This window comes from Prionailurus bengalensis, chromosome B2 (genome assembly GCF_016509475.1).
Source record: "Prionailurus bengalensis isolate Pbe53 chromosome B2, Fcat_Pben_1.1_paternal_pri, whole genome shotgun sequence".
Classification (NCBI taxonomy): domain Eukaryota; kingdom Metazoa; phylum Chordata; class Mammalia; order Carnivora; family Felidae; genus Prionailurus; species Prionailurus bengalensis.
The window spans coordinates 89,320,029-89,344,351 of NC_057349.1; the positions used below are offsets into that span (position 1 = coordinate 89,320,029).

The 24,323-nt window shown below is 43.4% G+C and overlaps 1 protein-coding gene across 1 annotated transcript in view; it reads right to left on the reverse strand.

The window, feature by feature from the left end:
* The window catches only part of FAXC (failed axon connections homolog, metaxin like GST domain containing), a 73,020-nt gene that overhangs the window by 22,420 nt on the left and 26,277 nt on the right, over positions 1–24,323 (reverse strand). Inside the window, exon 4 of the mRNA XM_043591985.1 lies at positions 20,646–20,869. Coding sequence (XP_043447920.1) covers positions 20,646–20,869 — 224 coding nt within the window. The remainder of the gene's footprint in view (positions 1–20,645; positions 20,870–24,323) is intronic.

Genomic DNA, 24,323 nt, shown 5'->3' on the forward strand with positions numbered 1-24,323 from the left:
CACATGGGTCTCCCCAATCTCACCTCACCATCCCAAGTACACCACCTTTTTTTTTCTTTTTTAAGTTTGTTTATTTATTTTGAGAGAAAAAGAGAGCGAGAGCACAATCAGAGAAGGGGCAGAGAAAGATGGAGAGAGAATCCCAAGCAGGTTCTGCACTGTCACCACAGAGCCCAATGCAGGACTTGAACTCATAAACCGTAAGATCATGACCCGAGCTAAAACCAAGCGTGAGACGCTTAACCAACTGAGACACCCAGGCTCCCCCACCAAGTACACCTTCTGAGGGTAAAGAATACATATCACTCAACTCAAACTACATCCCAGGAGAGGCTTTCCCCTTAATTTCATTTCTGTCTCGGCTGCCCTGTATTCGGGCAAAGGAACCTGCTGTTCCATCTCTGTATTCAATAAGGACTATCTGGTAGCCCCCACATTCTGGTTTGGTTAGTGAAACAACACATCAGACAGAACTCAATGTCACACTGAATTTAAGTTCAAATCCTTTTATAAGGAACTTACCCTTCTAAGAAGACTGACTAGTAGTGGATTCCCATGGGAGGTTTTGTGTTTGGCCATCAAGGCCATGCAAGCAGTCTCCACAGCCCTCAAGGACTTTTATTCATTTTATAGATCTCAGGTTTCACCTTAGTCAGAACCCAGGATCCTCAACCACTTTCGAACATTGAAGCAAGCACCAAAAACTGGTAAAGATCTTTCACCACCAGAACTGTTTAGGGCCTGCCCAGAGTGATGGATCTTACTCAGATTCACTCAATGGGCACAGGTCCCTTAGGGTAAAATCAAAGCTATCGATTTTATCTTTAAACATGGAAATCCTATATGTTCTTAAATGCTATGCCCATGACCATGCTAAATATCACGTCAGAGTTCTGTGTGAAGCTTCTTCTTAAGTGCAGGACAGAATTCTTATCCTACTTTATAGGAAACCTTATTACTCCTGTACTGAATGCTTTTGTCCATGTATCCTGACCATTACACGGTTTAAAACACGCCACATTACTCTCTCCCCAGTGCAGACTGCTTTCTCCAAGATCGCTGAATCCTGAGACAGAAACCTCCCACGTGCCAAGCTCTATTGCTTTGGAAAAGATACAGATTTCTTCAGAGCCAAGACAAAAATAACCCTTTAAGAATCAGAATGGGTAATCATAATAGTATCTTGAGAGACGAGAAGATAAGATTCTACTTCTGAAAGATGTAAAACCTTTTACTGAAAAACTTGAGGCAAATGAGATCTGATGCCTGCCACCCACCACAGCAGGATAAGCACTCTTCGGTCTGCTGACAGCCTGGCATCACTCTTCACAACTCAGCAGTCACTAAGTCTCCTGCCGGGATTAACAGGACAGGAGCCATGTAGGTGTATTTCTTATTGCCGAATAACAAAGCACCCAAAACTCAGCAGCTTAAAACAACAAACATTTATTGCCTCACAGTTTCTGCGGGTCCAGAATCCAGGCAGCCTTAGCTGGGTGCCTCAGGCTCAGGGTTTCTCACAGGCTATAATGAAGTTGGCCAGGGTTGCAGTTAACTCAAGACTTGACTCAGGGAGGCTGTTTCCAAACTCATTCACAGGCCTCGGGTACTTGCTGGCTCTTGGCCAGAGATATGCATTCCCTGCCACATGGACGTCTCCATAGAGCAGCTCACAACAGTGCTGGCTTCCGTCAAAGCAAGCAAGTGACAGCAAGAGCAAGAGAGAGGAGATGCCCAAAATGGAAGCCACAGTCTTTTTATAACCTCACCTTGGAAAGGATATCCCATTGCTTCTGCCATATTCTATTTGTTGGAACCAAATCAATAAATCTAGCTTACACTCAAGGGGAGGGGATTATACAAAAGGATGAACACCAGGAGGCAGGAATCACTGGGGGCCATCTTGGAGGCTGCCTACTACAGGAGGAATCTATCAGGGCTACATTCAAAAGCATTTGGAAGTTTAATGTCATGATATCTGTAGTTTACTCTAAAATACTAGCACACACACACACACACACACACACACACACACAAATAGTGAAAACAAATATAGCAAAATGTTAACAATCATTAAATCAAGATGGTGATTATAAAGCTATTCATTGGACTGCTATTCTACTTTTCTGTGTCTGGAAAATTTCCTAATTAAAAAAAATCAAAACCACCTGACCTTGTTCAGTACTAATGGATCAAGGAGGAAAATTGTATCAACTAGACTAAATCTTACAACATTATAACATTTGGCAGAAAACCTCAATGTTTAAACAGACTATACTAAACCACCCTCATCTAACAGGTTACTGAACTGAACTACTTGGGGTTTATTTGGTACCCAGATGCTCTGACAGTCTCATCAGAATGGTTCCTTGTGACTCTGTCTAGATTGTGAAATCAATGAAGAAAGAAATCACACTAGATGATGAGCACTACTTGAGTGCTAACACGGTACCCCCAGTACCCAGCCCCATGCCTCACACCTAGTAGGTACTCAGTAAACATATCAAATCTTTTAGACCAAAGTTATCCCTCCCATACGTGATGGCATAGAACTCTTGGATCTAGAACTCCGGGGCACAACCAAAGGCTTGTATAGGTGCTTGAGCTAATAGTTCATGAAGAACTATTTGGCCCTGTCCTAGACAGCTACAGCTCACTGTTCCATGGAGGCAAGATGGCCTTCTAACCAGGTAACACAATGAGTCAGGACCTTAAGTTCTCATGAGAGAACATCAAAGCCTGGGCCACCTGGTTTCTAATGCAAGGAGAACTGTCTTAAACCAGTAACATGGAAGAGCTCTACCTCTGGTAGTCACCAAAAGAATTAAATATAAAAGAGCTGACTCAGGGCTAGCTAAAACTCCCTCAACTTCTGCCCCCAAAACTATCTTATATTAAACGGTGGGTCTATGAGGTGCCTGTGCTATGGCTATAGGGTAAGTTATAAAAACCTTTAGGCTCTCTAACCTCCAAGTCTATAATAACTTATATCAGAAAAAAATATATAGGAACTACATTAAAGTAGGTCTCCAGAAATTCAATGCTAGACCTAGAGCTTTCGCTAAGGAAAACTTTTATAAATGTTTACATTCAAAAACACTATCTAGGGGTGCCTGGGTGGCTCAGTCGGTTGAGCATCCAACTTCGGCCCAGGTCATGATCCCACGCTTTGTGGGTTCAAGTCCCATGTCGGGCTCTGTGCTGACAGCTCGGAGACTGGAGCCTGCTTCGATTCTGTGTTTCCTTCTCTCTCTGCCCCTCCCCCACTCTGTCTCTCTGTCTCCCCAAAATACGTAAACATTAAAAAAAAATTAAAAAACAAAACAAAACACTGTCTATAAGGGCCACCTGACTGGTTCAGTCCATAGAGCATGTGACTCTGGATCTCAGATCTTATTTATTTGGAGAGAAAGAGAGCAGGGGAGAGGAAGAGAGAGAAGGAGACAGAAAGAATCCCAAGCAGGGTCTACACTGTCAGCGCTGTGAACTCACAAACTGTGAGATCATAACCTGAGCCAAGACCAAGAGTCAGAAGCTTAACCAACTGAGCCACCCAGGTACCCCTCAAGTTTCCCTTCTTACCTTAGTGGCCAAAAAAACTTAAACTGTGCCTGATTCCAGGAATACACTCATTCCAAGTACATGATTTTTTCACTCAGTTTCTGAAAGTTTTGTATTATGGTTCCATATGTTATATTCCCCTCCCTTACATGTGGATTGCCTCAAATTCCTTTTGGAAGTTAGTATTCATTCAGCACACAGTTACTGAGTGCCTACTATTTTCCAGACCTTCTGTTAGGTATGAGGGTTAGAGGGAAGCCAGTCAGTCAATTCCTTCAAAATAATAAATAATGTTCTCAGGCAAGGTTTGGGGAAAGTTGGGGTAGGGGGGTGGGAGGCACAGAAAGAGGCCAGACAAGTACAATATGGTACTCCATGATGGAAGTCATTACAAAATGAAACAGGAAAGAAGAGCAACATACAATGTAGGCAGCCCCATGGGGCTGGAAGAGGTTGAGAACATCAAGAAAGTATCCAAGTAGAAATAAAACTTACACACCTGTGGAATTAAGCAAGGCAAGGGAGACCGCCCATGTGAAGACATGAAACTGCCCAACAGCACAGTGTGCTTCAGGAATCCAAGGGTAATTTGCTGTGGTAGAAAGCAATGTGCATGAGAGGGAGAAGTAGGAAATGAGGATTGAGATATGAGCAGAATTCAAGTTGTAAAGAAAAGGAGTTTGGATGTTAGTCTAAAAGACTGAGAGCCTACAGTTCAGATTTACATCTTAAACAGTTAGATTAAACACGCTAAGAGCCTACATCTTTTTTTTTTTAATTTTTTTTTCAATGTTTATTTATTTTGGGACAGAGAGAGACAGAGCATGAACGGGGGAGGGGCAGAGAGAGAGGGAGACACAGAATTGGAAACAGTCTCCAGGTTCTGAGCCATCAGCCCAGAGCCCGACGCGGGGCTCGAACTCACGGACCGCGAGATCATGACCTGGCTGAAGTCGGACGCTTAACCGACTGCGCCACCCAGGCGCCCCTAAGAGCCTACATCTTAAACACGCTAAGAGCCTACATCTTAGATTAAACACGCTAGCAGAATTAAAAAGCAGACCTGGAGATTGGGACATCAGCTAAGAAGCTGTGGCAAAATCTAAGCAAGAGACATTGGGTGCCCCTCCTATAGCGATGGGGCGGAAAGGAAGTCGGAGATGAAGGCATTTGGTGAGCACCCTGGTGATGAGGTAGGTGTATCCATTCCTTCGGAGAGCAAGCACTGATAGAGCCCTCAGCTCTAGAGACCAACTCCTGGGTCCAAGCCTGACCCCACCCCACCACTTATTAGCTATGTGCTCTTAGGTCAGTTAGTAAACCACTCCGTACCTCAGTTTCCTCACTTACAAACCAGGCATAATACTACTGATAATAATAACAATGTACCTACCCTCATATACCTTTGGTGAGGATGAATGAGAATAGTTCCTGTCTCATTTAATTCTCACCAAAATCATATGAGAATAGGTATTGTTATTATATTACTGTGAGGATACACACACACACACATATACATACACCTATATGTACGTGTCATATATTTATAGTAGATATTTCATATCATATATGATAAGTATAATGTTAAAGATTATTATATAATCAATGTATAATATGCATTATGTATGTTATTATGAAAGTAGGGGTTACCATATGAGGGTATTATATATTGTATTACTATTTGCTTACACACACTGGCAATGCTCCACAAATATCAGCTCTTGTCAATATTATTTTGGTTATATGCAAGACAGCTCTGGAGACTTGGGAAACAGGGACTAACAGAACAGACAAGGTTACTGGTCTTGTGGAGTTTACATCACATGGAGTGACGATAAACAAGCCAATCAATAAGTGATAAGTGCCACGCAGAGAATAAAAGTAAGGTGACATGACAGCGGGTGGCTGACAGCTACACTAAACAGTTCTGTGAGTCAGGGAAGGCCTCTCTGTGGAGGTGATATTTACCCAGAGATACGAATGTCCAGGAGGATCTAGCAATGCAAAGATCTTGAGGGCAAGAATTTTAGGCACAAGGAACAGCTAAGACAGATGCCCTAGATGGGAAACAAGCTTGGTGGGTTTATGAAGCAGAGAGAAGACCAGTGCAGCTGGCATATAACGGACAAGTAGGATTAAGAAGTGACACTGGAGGGGTGCCTGGGTGGCTCAGTCGGTTAAGTGGCCGACTTTGGCTCAGGTCATGATCTCGCGGTCCGTGAGTTCGAGCCCCGCGTCGGGCTCTGTGCTGACCGCTCAGAGCCTGGAGCCTGTTTCAGATTCTGTGTCTCCCTCTCTCTGACCCTCCCCTGTTCATGCTCTGTCTCTCCCTGTCTCAAAAATAAAAATAAAATGTTAAAAAAAAATTAAAAAAAAAAAAGAAGTGAGACTGGAAAGCAGGCAGGGCTCTGGCAATATAGGGATTTGAAAGCCAGGTAGAAGATAACGGAAAAGGAGAAATCTAGAATGACTTTTTAGCATCTGACCTGAATAACTGAATGGATGCTGATCCCATTCGCAGAGAAGTCACAGGTTTGGTGGGAGGGTAAGGAGTTCTTTGGGGATGTGCTGAATTTCAGATGGCTGTGGGACACCTACGTGAAGATAACAGCTGGACTCAGGAGATGACCAGAATGAGGGGAAGGGAATCTGAGGAACCACTGTAGGGGCCAATGGCAGGCTGTCCCCAAAATGTGCCACTTTGGCATATTATTTTACATAAAAGTTACTTAAGAGAAGCCTGTGCAAGGACACTCAGACCATCTTCCACCCCCTGAAAGCAGGAAATAAATCTCCCATGTGAAAGGTGTCCTCCCTGTACCAGGAGACAAGAGACAATCTTACCACCAGAAACTGGAAATTTAGAGGCGAGAAGGCCATATAAACAACCTGTGTTACCTTTACTAATTTATTACTGCAGCCCAAATACTGTTTAGAATTCCCTACTAACTGAAGCTCCCAAAGTTTTCTTTTTTCTATCAATTCCTCATAGATCTATTGTCTCTTTGTCCAAAAAATATACAATCTGCCTGCCTTGGTCATTTCTTTAGGTCTCAATCTCATTATGGGGCCTCTGCATGTGTGTGATAAAACTGTTTTTTTTCCTCCTGTTAATATATCTCAAGTAAATTTAATTTTTAGTCCAGCTGGAAGACCTTAAAAGGTAGAAAAGAATTTTTCACTCCCTTCACCATCAGTATTTAAGGAACTTGCAAAGCAAAAGTAGAAAAGAAAGGTCAGACAGATCCAGTAAGTAAGATAAAGGCTAAAAAGTGTTCTGCAAAGACTTCTGGCTTCTCCCAGACCATTTGGGTTCAAATCTAAGCTCTGCCATTTACTAACTGGGTGTCCCTGGGCAGGGGACTTCTTTGTGCCTAAATTTCTTCATGGGAAGGATCACTGTGAGCACTAAGGAGTTCATACAAAGTAAGTGCCCGCATTGGGTTGGTAGGTTATAGCCAATTAGGACACGGCCTGAAACAGCAAGATACTAATGCCTCCTCAGGGGATGCCCAGAGATCTGTGACTTGAAAATGGAGGATGAAGCCTCCAGAGAAAGAGAAAGCCTGAATCCTTTGTTCTTCAACACATCCAAGAAACCTCATTTCCATTAGCCTTACAGCAGGAGACACTCCTCAGAGTCTCTCCCTCAGGTAGACATTTCCTACTTCCAAATGAAGCCTGAAATAAGGCTTTTATGCAGATCTGGTGAACAGGCAGGTTGCCATTTATCCTTCCAAGAGCACCTGAGGGCAGGGTAGGGCAGGGGGCTAGGAGTCTGGATACAGTGGTGCAAAGAGTGAATGGGAGGTGAGTATGACAATCACTGCTTTTCAGATAAGCTTTGTGAAGGGAAGTCAAGGGATCGGACAGAAGGGAGAGACTTCTATGTAAGTAGGAGGAGACTGTAAAGAAACACAGGGTGAAGAGAGGAAAGAGAGAATTTGAACTCAGACTCCTAAAGAGGGAAGGATGGGAGGGGGCGGGACTCCTCAGAATGACGAGGCTGAAGCTGACCAGGCTGACTGGGGCACTGCAGGATGGGAAAGGCGGAGGAGAGCTGGGCGAGGGGATGAGAACAGCGTCCGTCATGGATCTTGGGCTAGGCTGAGTGACAGTGAAGTGAATAGGGGAAGGGGGGGCTAACAAAATGCAGGGGTCGGGGGGAGAAGGTGAAGGAGAAAGGAGCCTGAGGTTGAGAGACAGTCAGTGATCAAGTGTGGAAGTGAGGTGGCTACTCAGGGTGCGCCGACAGGCTCTGAGGCCCTGGTCAGAAGTCAACAGCGCCAGGTGCCCTCTGAGTCCGGAGCTGGCCCAGGGAAGAAGGCAGGCAGCTCTGTGGAAGGAGGAGAGGTTGCTGCAGGGTTCGGGGTGGAGGCTGGGAGGTGTTGGACAAAGGCCCACACAAGCGCTGTGGATGCCTACGGTGGGGTCAGGACCGAAACCTTGGTCAGGATAACCTTGGGTCTGGCTGTCCATCTGCATAAATCTTTAAGATTCCAAGTGAGATGGAGAAAATACTTGCCTCAAACATCACTGAGCATAGATCTGTGAGATATAAATAGATCAGTTACATTTTAAAGGAAACCTCAAGTTCGATAGAAAAATGGACAAAGGATTGGAACAGCGAATTCACGTAAGAAACAAGAAAATTAAAAGGAATAAAAGATTCTTGGAGGTGATTAAAGAATCAGAGCACAAAGTAACCTTAAGGTAACAGTCTATAATGAATAAAGTGGTCAGCTTTTTTTTTTTTTTTTTTTTTTTAGTCATCAGACCTGTTACTCATAAGCCTTCAGTGAAACTGGTACCTCTATCTTTTATTGGTTACTTTGCAAATCTGTGCTTGTCTTTTGGAAAACACCATGGCAATGCCTAGGAACAGACCTAATGATGTTCATAACCTTTCACCCAGTAATTTCACACCTCTGAGTCTACTACTCCAAAGTAAAGTATATTTAATTTTAGCATTTGCTTTAAAAAATTAACAGAATACAGGGGTGCCTGGGTGGCGCAGTCAGTTAAGCGTCCGACTTCAGCCAGGTCACGATCTTGCAGTCCGTGAGTTCGAGCCCCGCGTCGGGCTCTGGGCTGATGGCTCAGAGCCTGGAGCCTGTTTCCGATTCTGTGTCTCCCTCTCTCTCTGCCCCTCCCCCGTTCATGCTCTGTCTCTCTCTGTGCCAAAAATAAAATAAAACGTTGAAAAAAAAATAAAAAATTAACAGAATACAAAGATATGTGTACATCACATAGATTTCCTAAGAATTTGCATGTGGAAGATAGAGGAAGATAGAAAATTGTTACTGAGTTATGTAACAGAATGATGGTATCTAAAATTTTTTCCATTGTTTTAAATGTTGTTTAGTCTTTTTTTTTATTTATTTTTGAGAGAGAGAGAGAGAGAGAGAGAGAGAGAGAGAATATGTATGAGCAGGGGAGGGGCAGAGAGAGAGAGAGAGAGAGAGAGAGAGAGAGAGAATCCCAAGCAGACCCCACACTGTCAGCACAGAACCTGATGCAGGGACTGATCTCAGGATCGATCAGTCATGACCTGAGCCAAAATCAAGAGTCAAATGCTCAGCCGACTGAGCCACCCAGGCAACCCTACTGATTAGTCTTTTTAATACAAACTGAAAATTTTAAATAAAAATGATGTATTACCATATATCAGGTCATCATTTATCTATAATTCCTCCCCAGGTTAGGCAGTCTACCCAATGAATTTTATCCAGGCAACTCACCCCACCAGAACACAAATGCAGAGGGGCTTCCATATCTGGCAACAGGAAAGGATGCGTACTGGCAAAGACTTTAAAAGTGTATTATCTACACGGTGCTATCTTGTGAATTTTTCATTCTTTTATTCTAATCATTCAGGAATTGGAATCCTGAAATTTTAAACATAAAGTCAAAGACACACTTCTCTCAGAGGAAGAAATAGCTAGAACGTTCCCAGGGTAAAGTAGAGACCAGATCACTTCTGTCAGAATTATACCAACCAATCTGTGTTGCTAAATAAGCCGCAAAGATTTCTAAAAACTCGGTACTCATTAGCATTTGATTTTAGTCTGCTAAAAGTCATTTTTTTGGTTGTTTTCATGAATAGCCAATATATTTGGACCCACTGAGTTAGCAACAATGAAAATGCAAAAGAAACAAGCCACAGTCTGGCCCCAACTGCCTACTCCCCATGAGGGCACAAACACCTTGAGCAGGGCCTGGCCCCACCAGCCCCTATTTAAGGATACCCCAGCCCCCTGGCCATGCATTCCTTCCTCCTCCCTCTGGAAGTCCAGACATCCTGAAAACAAGCATTGATGCCCATTAGTGGCCTGCAAGCAATTTAGAGTTATTGAAGAATATGTATAGACCTGTCAGAGTAAATCACTTCCACTTCAGGAGGTGAGTACAGGACTCCAGCAGGAACTTGCAAAAAAGCTTAGGCACTCCCTGGAACCCAATCAATAGAGGTAAAAACAGAATTTATGATTTTCAACTCAAATTATTACTATCCCTGCATGTGATTTTAACAAGCCACCAATGCAAACATACGGAAGTTGTACTAGAGCCAAAGAAAAGCGTTACTGTTATCTGAGCAGCCTGAGACCTACTCCTTCGCCTCTCTGACCCTCACTGGGCTTTCTCATCTGTAAAATAAGTAGCTCCCAGGGGTGTGGTAAGATACTACATCTTGAAGATGCTGTTAAAAATTTTAAATGTATCTATGGGGCACCTGGGAGGCTGAGTCAGTTAAGCATCCAACTCTCGACTTTGGCTCAGGTCATGATCTCAGTTTGTAGGTTCGAGCCCACCTTCAGGCTCTGTGCTGACAGAGCAGAGCCTGCTTGGGATTCTCTCTCTCTGCCCCTACCCCACTCTCACACAAGTGCACGTGCACACTCTCTCAAAAATAAATAAACATTTAAAAATATTTTTAATGTATCTAAATGTCTAAAATTTATCCACACAAAAAATCAGCCTACTAGATTTTCAGCATGGAAAGAAGGAAAGACTGTGCGAGGCACCATACGCACACCCTACTGAATGAAGTAGGCTCAGTTTGTTCTGAATTTCCTCCCTTTAGATAGCTGCCCAAAGCAAGGCCCAGGCCCTTCTTGGGGCCTCTACCCACCCAGTCCCTCCTCCTAGCACCCAGGTCGGCCTTTCTAACCTCCCTGGCTGCCCAAGATTAGATTACAGACACATTTTAGTCACTTGCTGAATTTAAAAAACACCTTTCCCCAGACCCCCTCCCAGAGATCTGAATTATTTGGCCTGTGCAGCTGTGTTTTATAAGGTCCTGACGTGATTCTAATGCATAATCAGTGCTGAGAACCACTATCATGCTGAGTAGGCGACAGTAATTTGGAAAGGGTTTGGAAACTGCATTAGGAAACACTAATGCTTTGAGGTTCCAAAACATTCCCTTTAGTGTCTATTATTTTCTTCTTTTATCTGTGTGTTTCATCTTTCTAGCTAGATTGACAGACATAATTACTTTTTTCTTTTTAAAGCTTTTATTTAACTTTATTTATTTCAGGAGACAGAGCATGCAAGGGAGGGGTAGAGGAAGAGGGAGAATCCCTCTTAGCATGGAGCCCAGTGTGGGCCTCAAACCTACAAACAGTGAGATCATGACCTGAGCCAAAAACAAGAGTCGGACTAACCAACTGAGCCACCCAGGCACCCCAGGCATAATTACTTCTATGTCTTTATTCCTCTGGCCTCAACATATGCTACATGTGTTTGTGTGTGATATATAACCTAATGCTTCTCATCTTTTTCTCATACCTGGTCCAGAAGGCTTCTCCAACCCATCACCTTCACTGGGAGGTATCATGTGTGGCTGCTGTGTCGCAGGTGGCTCCCAGCCTAGGCCTAAATGCCTAATGTGAATGGAGTATTGTTTGCATAATATAATTAAACAGGGTAGGAAGAGCAGCTATTAAAATAGCCTATTCCCAAGCTCACTTAAAAACAAAATTTCCCTGTTCATAAACCTTTGAGTAAAAATAACTTCCAAAGAAGTGGAGGTTTATTGAAAACCAACCACTGTTTATAAAGTAGATTTAATAGCAAGACATATAAACACAGATCATTTAAGGGACCAGACCTTCAGAAGGCAGGAGAGACAGCCAACCATAAATCACACACAGTCCAAGAGATCAACCAAAACTTGAGTGATCTCTATTTTGGCCTCTGCCTTGTTTTGTAGCTTGGAAAGTCACCTCTGCTCTCCCTTGTTTTGTAGCTTGGAAAGTCACCTCTGTTCTCCTCTCTAGAGAACCAATATAAAATCATGAAACCATCAGAACCAGAAGGACCCCCCCCCCCCCCCAGAGACCATCTCTAGTTAGAGATCTCACCGCCTATAAAAAGACTCCTCAGCTATCCTGATGGTGGTCAGCAAGCTCACCTTGGAATAATTCCAAAGAACAGCCCTACCACATCACAAGACAAGCCCTTCCAATTCAGGACAGGTCGTTTTAAAGAGCCGCCTCACCCTGACTTGTAATCTGTGGTCGTTCCCCCATGTACACACTCCACCTTCTCCTCTGTCCTCCTCCCCTCTCCCCAAACATGTCCATCATCTGCTGCAACACCTAAGTCACTACCCATTTCCAATATTTGAAAAAAGCTGCTATATGACCCGTACATCTTGGCTTCTGCAGACCATCCTTCCCCAGGATCCTCAAATTCCTTGCCTGAAATTATTTTGAGACTAACCACCTTCCTAACCACCCTTCTCTGGATACACCCTAGTTTGACCAAGTTCCTTTAAAAGATGGATCCCAGGGGCACCTAGGTGGTTCAGTCGGTGAAGCGTCAGACTCTTGATTTCGGCTCAGGTCATGATCTCACAGTTCGTGAGCTGGAGCCCTGCAGACAAGACCTGCTTGGGATTCGGAAAAAAGAAAAAAAAAAAAAAAAAAAAGATGGATCCCAGAACTTAACATTGAAACTCTCTGTTCAACGAACACTTGTTGAATGCCTAGTGGGTGCCAGGCACTCAGGCCCTAGAAACAGAAATAAAAACACCAGTGAAGCTGAGGAGACAGTCAAACCAAATCATTAAAACATTAAAAGAAGGTGCAGGGAGTGCTCTGAGGAGGAAAGCACCAAGTGCCTGGAAGCAAGGAACAGATGTGCCCGACACACTGAGAGAAAGACCCAGAAAGGTTTCCTTAAGGAAACAACTTTTAAGCTGAAACACTGGGTGGCATTTAAAAGGCTAGGTTTTTATTGGCTTCTTTGACAGTCCATCATACCTGCGGCATACTGAGAATGAAATCCACAAAAATCCTGAAGTCTCTTTTTCACACGTTTCTCTCCACCCTATATTTGTGGAATTCAATTTGGTGACCTAAGTACAGAATTTGACATTTATCCCTATTAGACTTCCCGTTAAGGTTCAAAGCTTTGATTCCTGGGTTTTTTTTTTATTATTATTTAATAAATAAATATGTGAAATGGTATGACTTTTGAAACTGTGGAACTCAACTCCAGAAAGTAGGTACTAGTTTTTATTTCTATCAGAACATGTCAGCGCCTCCTTCCCACCCCTGCCAACATGCCACATTAAAAAACAAAACAAAACAAAACAAAACAGGGGTGCCTGGGTGGCTCAGTCGGTTAAGCGTCTGACTTCAGCTCACCTCACGATCTCACATTTCCTGAGTTTGAGCCCCATGTCAGGCTCTGTGCTAACAGCTTGAAGCCCGGAGCCTGCTTCGGATTCTTGGGCTCCCTCTCTCTCTGCCCCTCCCCTGCTCATTCTCTGTCTCTCGAAAATAAACAAACATTAAAAAAAACTAACAGAAAAAATAAAAACTTTGCCAATTTGATTGACAGGGCGGTGCCTCATTTGTTAACTTAAATTGTTCTGATTACCAGAGGTTGAATGCTCTTCATGTATTCATCATTTGTATTGTTTTTACAAATTCTCTTTTTATGTCTTCTACCCAGTTTTCTCCTTCAAATATTCACTTTTCTTACTGATTTGTACAAGTTCTTCAAATAGTAACATTAATTCCTTGTCACGTTGCAAACATTTTTCCAGGTTTTCATTTCAATTTTAACTTTGTTTATTGACATCCAAGAGGTTTTATTTTGCTCAAGAAACCTAGCGATTCAACTTTTCTTTTGTTACTTTTCCCTTTGGTACCATATTTAGAAATACTTTCCCAAGTTCAAGATTCTATTAAAGTTTCCCATATTTTATCCTGACGCCTTGATGGTTTCATTTTTTGCATTTAAATGCTTAATCTCTTTGGAATTTATTCAGGTGCATGAAATAAAGGCAGGGGTACCGTGCTTATTTTGTTCCACATGGTTAGCCAGCTGTCCCAACACCATTTACTGAATTAATTTGTGTTTTTTTTACCAATTCAAAAGGGCGCCTTTATTATATGCTTTGTCTCCACTTGTGTCCACCTCACACGCATCTGAGACTCAGCATACCCACACCTGAAATTCACGACCTTTCCCTTTTCTCCAGCGTTCTCCAACTCTGAATGGTTATTTGTTCACTAAGTTTTCATGTCAAGAACATGGTTACTCCTTACCCCTGCCCTCTCCATCACCATCTCTCTCCCCTCCCACACACATATCAAGTCCCCAAATTGTAGTCAACCCTGTCTCTAGAATATAGCTCTAATCCATCATTTTATGTCCAACTCTACACCATAGCTGTAATCCACAATGCCATCTTATTTTTCCTGGACCTCAACAGCCTCCTCACTGGGCCCCCAAATAAATCCACTCTTGGTTCCTCTGGCACATTAAATATAAATAAGGTCAAGCCACCTCCCTACTTTCAACTTGTGTTAGAACACAACCCAAGATTATGTAAGTGATATGAAGACCATGTGATCTAGCTCCTTCCTACCTCTACCTCATGCCACACTTTGGTTCTCACACAGTTTCTAACACACCAGCCATCTTTTCACTCCTTGAAGGCTCCCAGCTGCTCTTCGTGTCAGAGCCTTCACATGTGAAGTCCCTTCTGAATTCCATGCTAGCCTCCCATCCCACCCCGTTCCTGCTCCTCACACACATGCCTGCCTAACTCTGGCTTATCTTTCAGAGTCCAGCTGAAGTATCACCTCCTCAAAGAATCCTTGAGGAGGGGCGCCCTGGTGGCTCAGTTAAGCATCCAGCTTTGGCTCAGGTCATTATCTTGGGGTTTGTGGGTTCGAGTCCCACATCAGGTCCTGTGCTGACAGTACAGAGCCTGTTTGGGATTCTCTCTCTCTGTTCCTCCTCTGCTCATGCTCTCGCTCTCCCTCTCAAAATAAATTTTTTAAAACTTACAAAAAAAAAAAGAAATATAAAAGAGGCAGAAGGTGGGGTTTTGATGGGTTTTATGTCATTTTTATAACATCAAGTGCAATACCAGGCACATAGAATTGTACGATAGAGAAAAAAATACTTGCAATATATTAGGTGAGGAAAAGACGGTTGGAAAATTATGTGCGTGTATGTGTGTGTTTTCAAAAATACATATACGTGACTCAAAATTACACACATATATACTGGAAAGACATGCACCAAAATGACAACTGTGGTTAGCAGTAAGTATGAAGATTACAGTGACGTAGTTTCCTTCTCAGTGTTCTTCTGAACCTTCCCAACTTTCTACAATTACTACTAAATTTAAAACTCAGAGGAAAGGTTTTTTTAGACTTGTTTCCCCAAAAACAGTGCTTTTTTTTAATATATGAAATTTATTATCAAATTGGTTTCCATACAACATCCAGTGCTCATCCCAAAAGATGCCCTCTTCAATGCCTATCACCTACCCGTCCCTCCCTCCCACCCAACCCTCAGTTTGTTCTCAGTTTTTAAGAGTCTCCTATGCTTTGGCTCTCTCCCACTCTAACCTCATTTTTTTTTCCTTCCCCTCCCCCATGGGTTTCTGTTAAGTTTATCAGGATCCACATAAGAGTGAAAACATATGATATCTGTCTTTCTCCAAAACCAGTGCTCTTAATGGAGTTGTGTTACATACAAAATCTGTGGCAGTGATAATGATAATAGCTAATACTTATTTAGCATTTTTATGTGCCAAACGCTATAGAAAGTACATTACATAAATGCTTATTGAGTCCTTGTACTCTATGATGAAGGCATTGTCCTGACCCCCCTTCTGTAGATGAAAAAGTTCAAGTTGTTCATGGGAAGTCACACAGCTGCTAAGTGTGTGGAGTCCAAGATGCAAACCCCGGGGATCTGACTCCAGAAATCCTTCTCTCATAAACTACTTCCCAAAAACCTAACCTTTCTGCTCTTGATTTTTACATCTTCCATGCTTTGTTAATTCTCACCCTTTGGGGAGGGGATAGAAACAGACAATATATGCACTTCTTGCATGAGATGAAAATCAGGCATCCCCTACATGTGGCATCTCTGCTTCAAACACACCCACCTTCCCAAAGGGGACATGGGAACAAGCAGAACCGAATGGAGATTAGCACTGACCACTAGGCAATCCTCCCCCCATTACTGGCTCTCACAGCACCACAAGCCTCTCTTTCCAGCCCTCATCACAGTTGCGTTTTACGCTTGCTTGTTACTTGACTGCTTACTATGTGCCAGCTGCAATTCTGAGCATTTACATGTGCTTCTTTTCACCATTATGGTCCCCATTTTATACATAAGGAAACTAAAGCCTAAAGAAGTTAAGAAACTGGCCCAAGGTCACAAAGCTAAGAGGCGATGGAGGTAAGGTTTGACCTCTGGCTCTAGAGGCATTGCTCTCAAATGAATGAATGAAGGTATGTTCTCCATTTTCTAAAAAACCCTCTATCTCTTATTAGGATGGCTTAATTTTATTTCTGTAGGTCCTGAATATTTCTCATATATCATATTTCTAGTATTTTCATTTTTTATTATTGTAAATGGAAATTTTAAATATTTTCTAATTGGTTATTTGAGATATCAAAATGTTTATATGCTTATTACTTTGTAAACGTTTTACCATTTTATTTTATTTCATCGTGGTAAGTGTACTCTTTAATCCCTATTCCCTATTTCCCCCATACCCCTACCCACTTCCCCTCTGATAACCATCAGTTTGTTCTCTGTAATTAAGACTATGTTTCTTGGTCTGTCTCTCTCTCTTTTTATTTCTTTTGCTCGTTTGTTTTGTTTCTTAAATTCCACATGAGTGAGATCACATGGTATTCATCTTTTTCTGACTGACATTTCACTTAACACAATACTCTCTAGCTCTATCTATGTTGTTGCAAATGGCAAGATTTCATTCTTTTTGTGGCTGAATAATGTTCCATTATATTATGGAACCTTCTTTATCCATTCATCTACTGATGGACACTTGGGCTGCTTCCATAGTTTAATTATTATAAATAATGCTGCAATAAACATAGGGGTGCATGTATCCCTTTGAGTTAGTGCTTTTGCATATTTTGGATAAATACCCAGCAGTGCAGTTCCTAGATCACAGGCTAGTTCTATTTTTAATTTTTTTGAGGAACCTCCATACCGATTTCCACTATGGCTACACCAATTTGCATTCCCACCGACAGTGCAAGAGTTCCCCTTTCTCCACATCCTCACCAATGCTTATTGTTTCCTGTGTTGCTAATTTTAGCCATTCCGACAGGTGTGAGGTGATATCTCATTATAGTTTTCATTTGTATTTCCCTGATGATGAGTGATGTGGAGCATCTTTTCATGTGTCTGTTAGCCATCTGTATACCTGTAACTTTGTAAACTTGTCGAACTCTTTCCATTAACTGTAATTTTAATTGATTCTCCATTATTTTAGCTATATAATCTCTTCATTTCTATAAATAAAAATTTGGTCTCCTCCTTCCCAACATGAAGACATCATCTTTTCTCAACTAATTTTTATTGTTTAAATTTAATTTTTTATTTTTATTTGAATTTAATCAATTTTTAAAACTACATCCGTAGATATGTACTGACTATATTTTAGTCTCTCTCTACCACCTACCCCCTCAGGCCCAAGCCATTCACTATGACACCAACAGAGCCACTTTTCTAAATCACAAATATGGCTCTTTCTCTCTTATACTCGGAAGTCTGTACCACCTCCATGTTTCTGTATGATAAAGTCTCTCAGCATCATTATTACTTTTTATAAGATGACCCCAAACTACTTTTTAATCTTCATTTAGACCATGATTCCAAAATCCCCCTCATTCATGATCTCTTTTCTCATGATTTCCCCAAATGGTCCTTCCTTATTTTCTTCCTTGGGACAACCATTTACTTTCTGGGGCCAACATGACTGCCACCTCTACTCTGGCTTCCCAAGCTTCCCTGTCATTTCATCCCTGCTCTTGCCATGTCTTCAGAGCACCACACACAGACCTCTGTCATGGGACTTGTCACAGCCTAACTTGAACATGGGTACTTATTTAGAGCAGAGGTCAGCAAATTTTCATGGAGCATCAGATGGTAAATATTTTACGCCTTCTGGGCCATATTTGATCTCTGTTGCATTTTTCCCCCCTCACATTTTAATAGTAAAAACGAGTCTTAGCTCAGAGACGATTAAATAAATAAATAAACAGGCCACCAGCTATGGGCCATAATTTGCTTATTTCTAGTTATAAGTTCATCTCTCCTAGTTATAAGTTCATCTCTCCCACTGAACAGGTATCAGCTCTCTGAGAGATGGGACAATCTCTTACTCATTTTTGTATTCCCCAGCTCCTGCCACATAGAAGGCGTTCAATCCTTGAAGTCAATTGAACTGAAACATCAATAATTAATTTCTCCTGATGAGTCAAATACATCCCTGGACAATTTCCCCAAATCTTGAACTACCTTAACAAAAGTCATTATGCATTTTCAGTCTCTTAGGCATCTTAAAAGTCAGCTATATCCTCAGGGGAGGGGGGAGGTAATGCTTTTTGCCTCGTTTAGTAAGAAAAACTCTGATGTTCAGCCAAAGAGCCTCTCCCTCCCCAAAGGCAGCAAAAGTGCTTCTCCTATGGAGACTAGGCTGCTCCCGGGGCCCCCACACAGAACAGAACTCCAGCAAACTCCTTCTTTTCAAGTAACTGAATCAATTTCTCATTTCAGGAAATCATCTAGACTTGATGCTGTCTGGAGTACTTGCCAGGTACCCACACTAGCCATCAACAATAGATCTACCTCCCATCTCACCATAATTGGGGAAGAAGGATTTTGCTAACTCATTAAGTGCCAGAGAAACATAGATAGTTACCATTACTCTTTTTACTTTATTTTTGAAAGAGAGAGAAAGAGACAGAGCATGAACAGGGGAGGGGCAGAGACAGGGGGAGACACAGAATCCAAAGCAGGCTCCAGGCTCTGAGCTGTCAGCACAGAGCCCAACGCGGGGCTCGAACCCATGAACTGTGAGATCATGACCTAAGCCAAAGTCGGACACTTAACCGACTGAGCCACCCAGGTGCCCTTGATTATTATTCTTATTGCTATCACCCTGCTCCCCTGGTTCTCCCAACCAGACAAAGTTCTCCAGAAACTGATGATCACCACCTCCCTGGTTAAGAAACCAACACTGTTAAGTTTTTCTTGAAGAGCAGCACTTTATTGGCATAATCTCTGTCTTAACTTTGAGAGCTCAATGCCTGGCTTGCTGGGGCTCCCACAGCATGAGCTAGAAAGGAAGCTGAGAACAGGGAGAGCCATTACTAAGGAGAAAATGGCCCACTGCATGTCTGCTCTGTGAAGCTGAGAGTCCAGTACTGTTTCCACGGGAACAAGGCAAACTTGAGGCTAATCGCTTCATACCTGCAACAGGCAAGCCCCTCTGGGCCCAGAAAAGCAAAGAACCAGAAGATACAGGCAGCGTCAGTCTTCAACCCAGGCAGTGCTTTTGAACGTCTGTGTAGAGCAGGAGCCAACAGCAACCCCCCCACAAGACAAAGGTGGCAGAGAGCTGGCCATGCTGTTGGGATTCTCCCCCTGCAGGCCAGGGTTCAAGGGAGGACTCCAGGTCTTATGAACATCTGGAGTGCAGAGCAGGGAAGGAGCCAGAGTGAGTCACCCTGTAGGGGGCATGTTATACCCAGCAAAGGCCCCAGTTCCTGGAGCACCAGATGGGTTTCAACAAAACAAGCCCCAAACCCCACTTCCTAGAGGAGATGAGGAACCCAATGTGCTCTAGAATGGAGGGGGCCAAAAGACAGTTAATAAAAACCCACGTCCCCCAGGCAAAATAAGCAGTCGCATAAGACTAGGTCCCATGACTAGTCACACAGAGGGCTTGGCTCCCGATAGGCACTAGTTGTCTCCAGGAGAAACCATCATTTCACACACAGGAGCTTCTGAATTCAAATGACCGTGTTTACTAGCTGACATAGTTAAGACTCAAGCTCTGCCCAGTACAGAATCGCATCGGCCCAGCCACCTCCAGTGTCCAGCGAGGTGACAAAGGACACATAACTCCACTCTCGGTAGCCTCAGCTGCCCAGACCTACGCTGCTCCGGGCTTCTCTCTGAGGGGCTTCCCCAGCACAGTTCAATCCACTGTGCGCAGTGAACGCAAACTCAGAATGAGTTACGACATGCTGGTAAGAGGAGGCCTGAGATTACAAACGCGAAACGTGAAAAAGGACTCGGGGCACGTGCACGAACCTGCGCCGCCGGCCTTTCTAGTAGCTTGAGGTCCCCCGGATACACAGTTGACGCTTCAAGCACGCGTGCTTACAAGCAGCCCTTTCACCCTGGCCTGTGTACACGTGAGCGAGCTTCCCTGCCCAGAACCGCCCACCGCTCACAACACGCGCTGAGACGCCAGCGGCGTTTCCGGCCAGGCAGCCGTGCCGCGCCACGTGCTACGTTCTCTGCTCGCGGGGGTCCCCCGGGGTCCCCCCACCCCCCGCACGAGACTGTCTCACCCTAGCGACTGGGAAGAGAGACACTCGCTCCTGGAAATGAGGCGATCTGGTTAAATGGGGGGGCGGGGTACTGCAGCCTCCAGGTGGAAGCAAAGAAACCAACCAACCAAAATAAAACTTTAAATCAGTACGCTAACAGTGCTTTACTAATCATGCAAAAAGCAAGGATAGAAAACATAGAATATAGAAGGTATGGTACGTTACCCAAGAGCCCTGCCAAGGACCGCATGTCCTTCTCCATCAGCATGTAAATCTCCTCCTCCGAGAAGCGGCCAATGCCGTGGCCGTGCATCTCGCGCTTCACAATTCCTTTCGTTATGTGGCACACGACCCACCTCAGCAGGTTACTGAAGGGACCGCCACCACTAAGAGAGAGCATCTTCCGGGTCTCATTGAGATTGTCCACCCACTGGCAATAAGCTAACGTCCTGGAATTGTGTGGAAACAGGTTACTACCGGGCATTAGATACATGTCAGCTCCACAGAGTCCATTTCCAGGGAGTGCGTCAGAAGTTCGCACGCTCCGGAGGAAATGAGTCAGCGCAGCTTTTACAAAGAGCAGCGTGCATGGCAGATATTACCACAGTTTCTGGTCAGGGCCTAGACCTCGGGTCTGGAAGAGAAACTAAAACAAATCCAGGTAACGATGCCATGCTACAATGCCACCAAACCTCTCTTGGCACCCGCCCTCAGATCCACGCCCCTCACCCCCCCCCCGGCCCCCAACACCTCCCAAGGCACGCTTCTGCTTCCTCTGAGGCAACCCCTCAGAAAATACTAGAAACCCACTACAACAGGCTTTTAGGTGCGTACCTACGGGGACCCCAGGAAGGAGGCACAGTGACTGCGGTGCTGGCTTCACTCTCTTTCTTGATCTAAGTAATGGATATGCAGGTATATGCTCTGTGGTAATTAATTAAGCTGCACTTTTGTAATTTGGTGCAATTTGGGAGTGCATTTTATATTCTACAGAGTCAAAGAGTTTTTTTAAAAAGGAAAACTTTTGCCTTTTTGACAGAGGGTTAGGGAGTAGGTAGACCTGTCCATGTTTATTATAAACTATATAAATTATAAATATTACGTATAGGATTTGCTCTGCAGAAAGTCAACTCTGCTTCAGTTTGTTTCTCCAGGGCTCTTAAAGCGAATACAAACACCAAAGCAACTTAGTTGAGTTGTTTTTCCCATCTGGGTGATGCTCGTGGCCAAACGCTCCCGTCCAGGAGTTCCCATGTTCTGTGCACAGCTAAGCAGCTACCCGCTGTCGGTGCGGTGTGCTGGCTGCAATACTCAGGCAGACACTGATTTTGTTCTTGGAACTTGTGCAATTGCAGGACTGTTTCTACGGCTAATAAAGCTGGTAGATAGAAATTAAAACGGTTTCCTGCTGAAGGTTGAGAAAAGTATAGCTGTGAGAATAGAGACATAAGATACTTTAGTTTTTCCCCATAATGAGCAATAAAAGATGCACTGGTAGTCATCTCTACTCCTAGTGTTAGTTGACAGAGCAATGATGGCCACTTTGGAAAAATATGTTTGCAGAGAGAACACAAGGAATCGTAATAAATTATAGCTACTTTTCTACCTTGTCTTTTTAAAAGAAAAACAGAGTCCCTGAAATGTTGATCATTTTATATAATTCTATTCTTTCCCATCTTCTTTTCTCTACAAAAGGAAGAAACAGAAGATTTCTGTAAAAAACTTTAAGCATTCCTGATTTTTACTGGAAAAGTCCTACAGCCAATTTCAACATACCCTTTGTACTGTAACCGTAACTCTTCTTTAGTACCTTTTTAAAAGTGCTTAGAAATCTTGTTAGAAAGCTTTGGGTACTTCTTTTTGTAAATTTCTCAAAATAAAGTATTGAGTCAGGGAATGGATTTTGCTGAAAACAGGAAAAAGTACATTGCAATGGTAAGTAACGAATATGTACAGTCAGAGCAGTCAATGGATCCTTTGACATAAAAGATTCTCACATTTACTCTAGTACACTCTTTATAAAACATGAAAACTAAATGCTTTCCTATTTGTTCTTCTTTTTACACCTGCAGTTATTAAGGTATACATTCTCACATTCCATTAGAATAACTCAGCACTTCGATTCTAATTGTACTAGATTGAAATGCAATAAAAGGGCTATGGCATCCTTGATTATTTTGCAAGTCCGTGATCTGAGAATAAAACTAAATTATCCCAATAAGTGTGACCAGGTAATAGCATCCAGGAAGCATCTAAACAGTAAAAATGAGGAATATGGTGGCTCTACACTGACGGGTTGATCTGGAAAAAAAAAAAAAAGTACCTTCTTTGTAGACAAATTACACAGGTTTTATGATAAGCATAACTGGTCCTGAAGGATGAGCAGAAGCTCACCAGGCAGAGCAGAGGGAGAGGGAGAGAAGGAGTGTGTGTGAAGAGCACTGGCCAGGGGATACAGGAGGCCTGGGGAAGCCTGTAAGAGTAGAGGCTGGAAGGGTGGGCCAGGACCAGATACGGACAGGCCTGAGACAAAGGGTGCTGAACTTTATTTTGGAAGCAAAGTTTATCCACCGAAAATTTTAAGCAGACAAGAAATGTAATCGATGTGTCGATGGAAGTGGAGAAACCACCGGTAGGAAGGCTGCTTAGAAGACTATGGCAAGATCCAAGAACTAGACCAATGGCAGGGGTGGTGGGCAGGTGTGGGGGGTGTACAGGGAATGCAGAGGAGAAACCCTGAGATATGAGAAAAAGAGTCTGTTGACCAATGGATTAGGTAAAAGGAGAGATTAGGTATTTTCTTTCAGGCTGATGGTTTGAGAGGATGATAATGCCATTAACCTTTATAGGCGGGCACACATCAGGTACAGATTTAGGTGATGAAAGATGCATTAAGCTGTTGCATTTGAAGGTCCCATGGAACCCCCAAGTGAGAATATCCAGAGGTTGAGAACTCAGGAGACAGGTTTGGATTCAAGATAGAGAATTTGTGGGTGAGGGCATATCAGTGAGAGTTCTAAAGCCATCAGGGAAAAGGGGTCACCTAAGGAAGTTTCTAGGGTAAGGAGTGGTAATAGGGCATCCACAGTTCAAGGACCAAGATAGAAGGTAAAAACGCCAGGCTGGAAAAACGCCAGCTTGGTGAGAAGTAGAGACACTGCTTTCTTGGAGATGGAGAGAAGGGAAGTGTCACAAGACATGAGGGGCTGCAGAGAGGTTCAGAGTTCCTGCCTAGTGACTTCACTTTCCTCCATAGAGCAGGAAATGGGGGCATGGGCACAGGATGAGGATGCAGCGATGGAGAGAGAGCTTTGGATGACTACTGGGTTCGAGTAGCAGATGGGGTTGGAAGAGGCAGCCGTTCTAGGTCACACAGCTAAGCTGGTAGGAAACCCTACCAATGCAATGGTGTAAGGTTCTCTTCCTGCCTTAGCGTGTTGAATGCAGGGCACAGTAAAAGGAACAATGGGTTGATCTGGAAGTCTATAGCTAGAGGTAACCTGAGAAACTGGTCTTCCTCTGTTCTCTTTCCCACCCTGCTCTTGGTTTCTTTCCTCATTCACTCCCTGTGCCCAATACTGTAGGCCAGTGTCAGGGAAGAGAAGCAGAGGGCCAGGCAGGCTCTATAAGGGTCAACCCCTGTGAAGTGGGTACAAACTTTGAATACCAAAGAAAATGGGTAACTCATGGATTCCTGAATCAATCACTGCAGGCAACAGACCTCATTTACACATGCTTCCATGTCATTACAACCAAGAATCTACCTCCTCCCATAACCAAGCTTCTGGCAAACTATTGACACTTGACGGAAACCACTCTCCTCCAAATCAACGATACCTCCTTCTTGCAAAATCCAAATAAAGACTCTTTCTATATTTATCTTTCTTGAGCTTTCTGCAACAT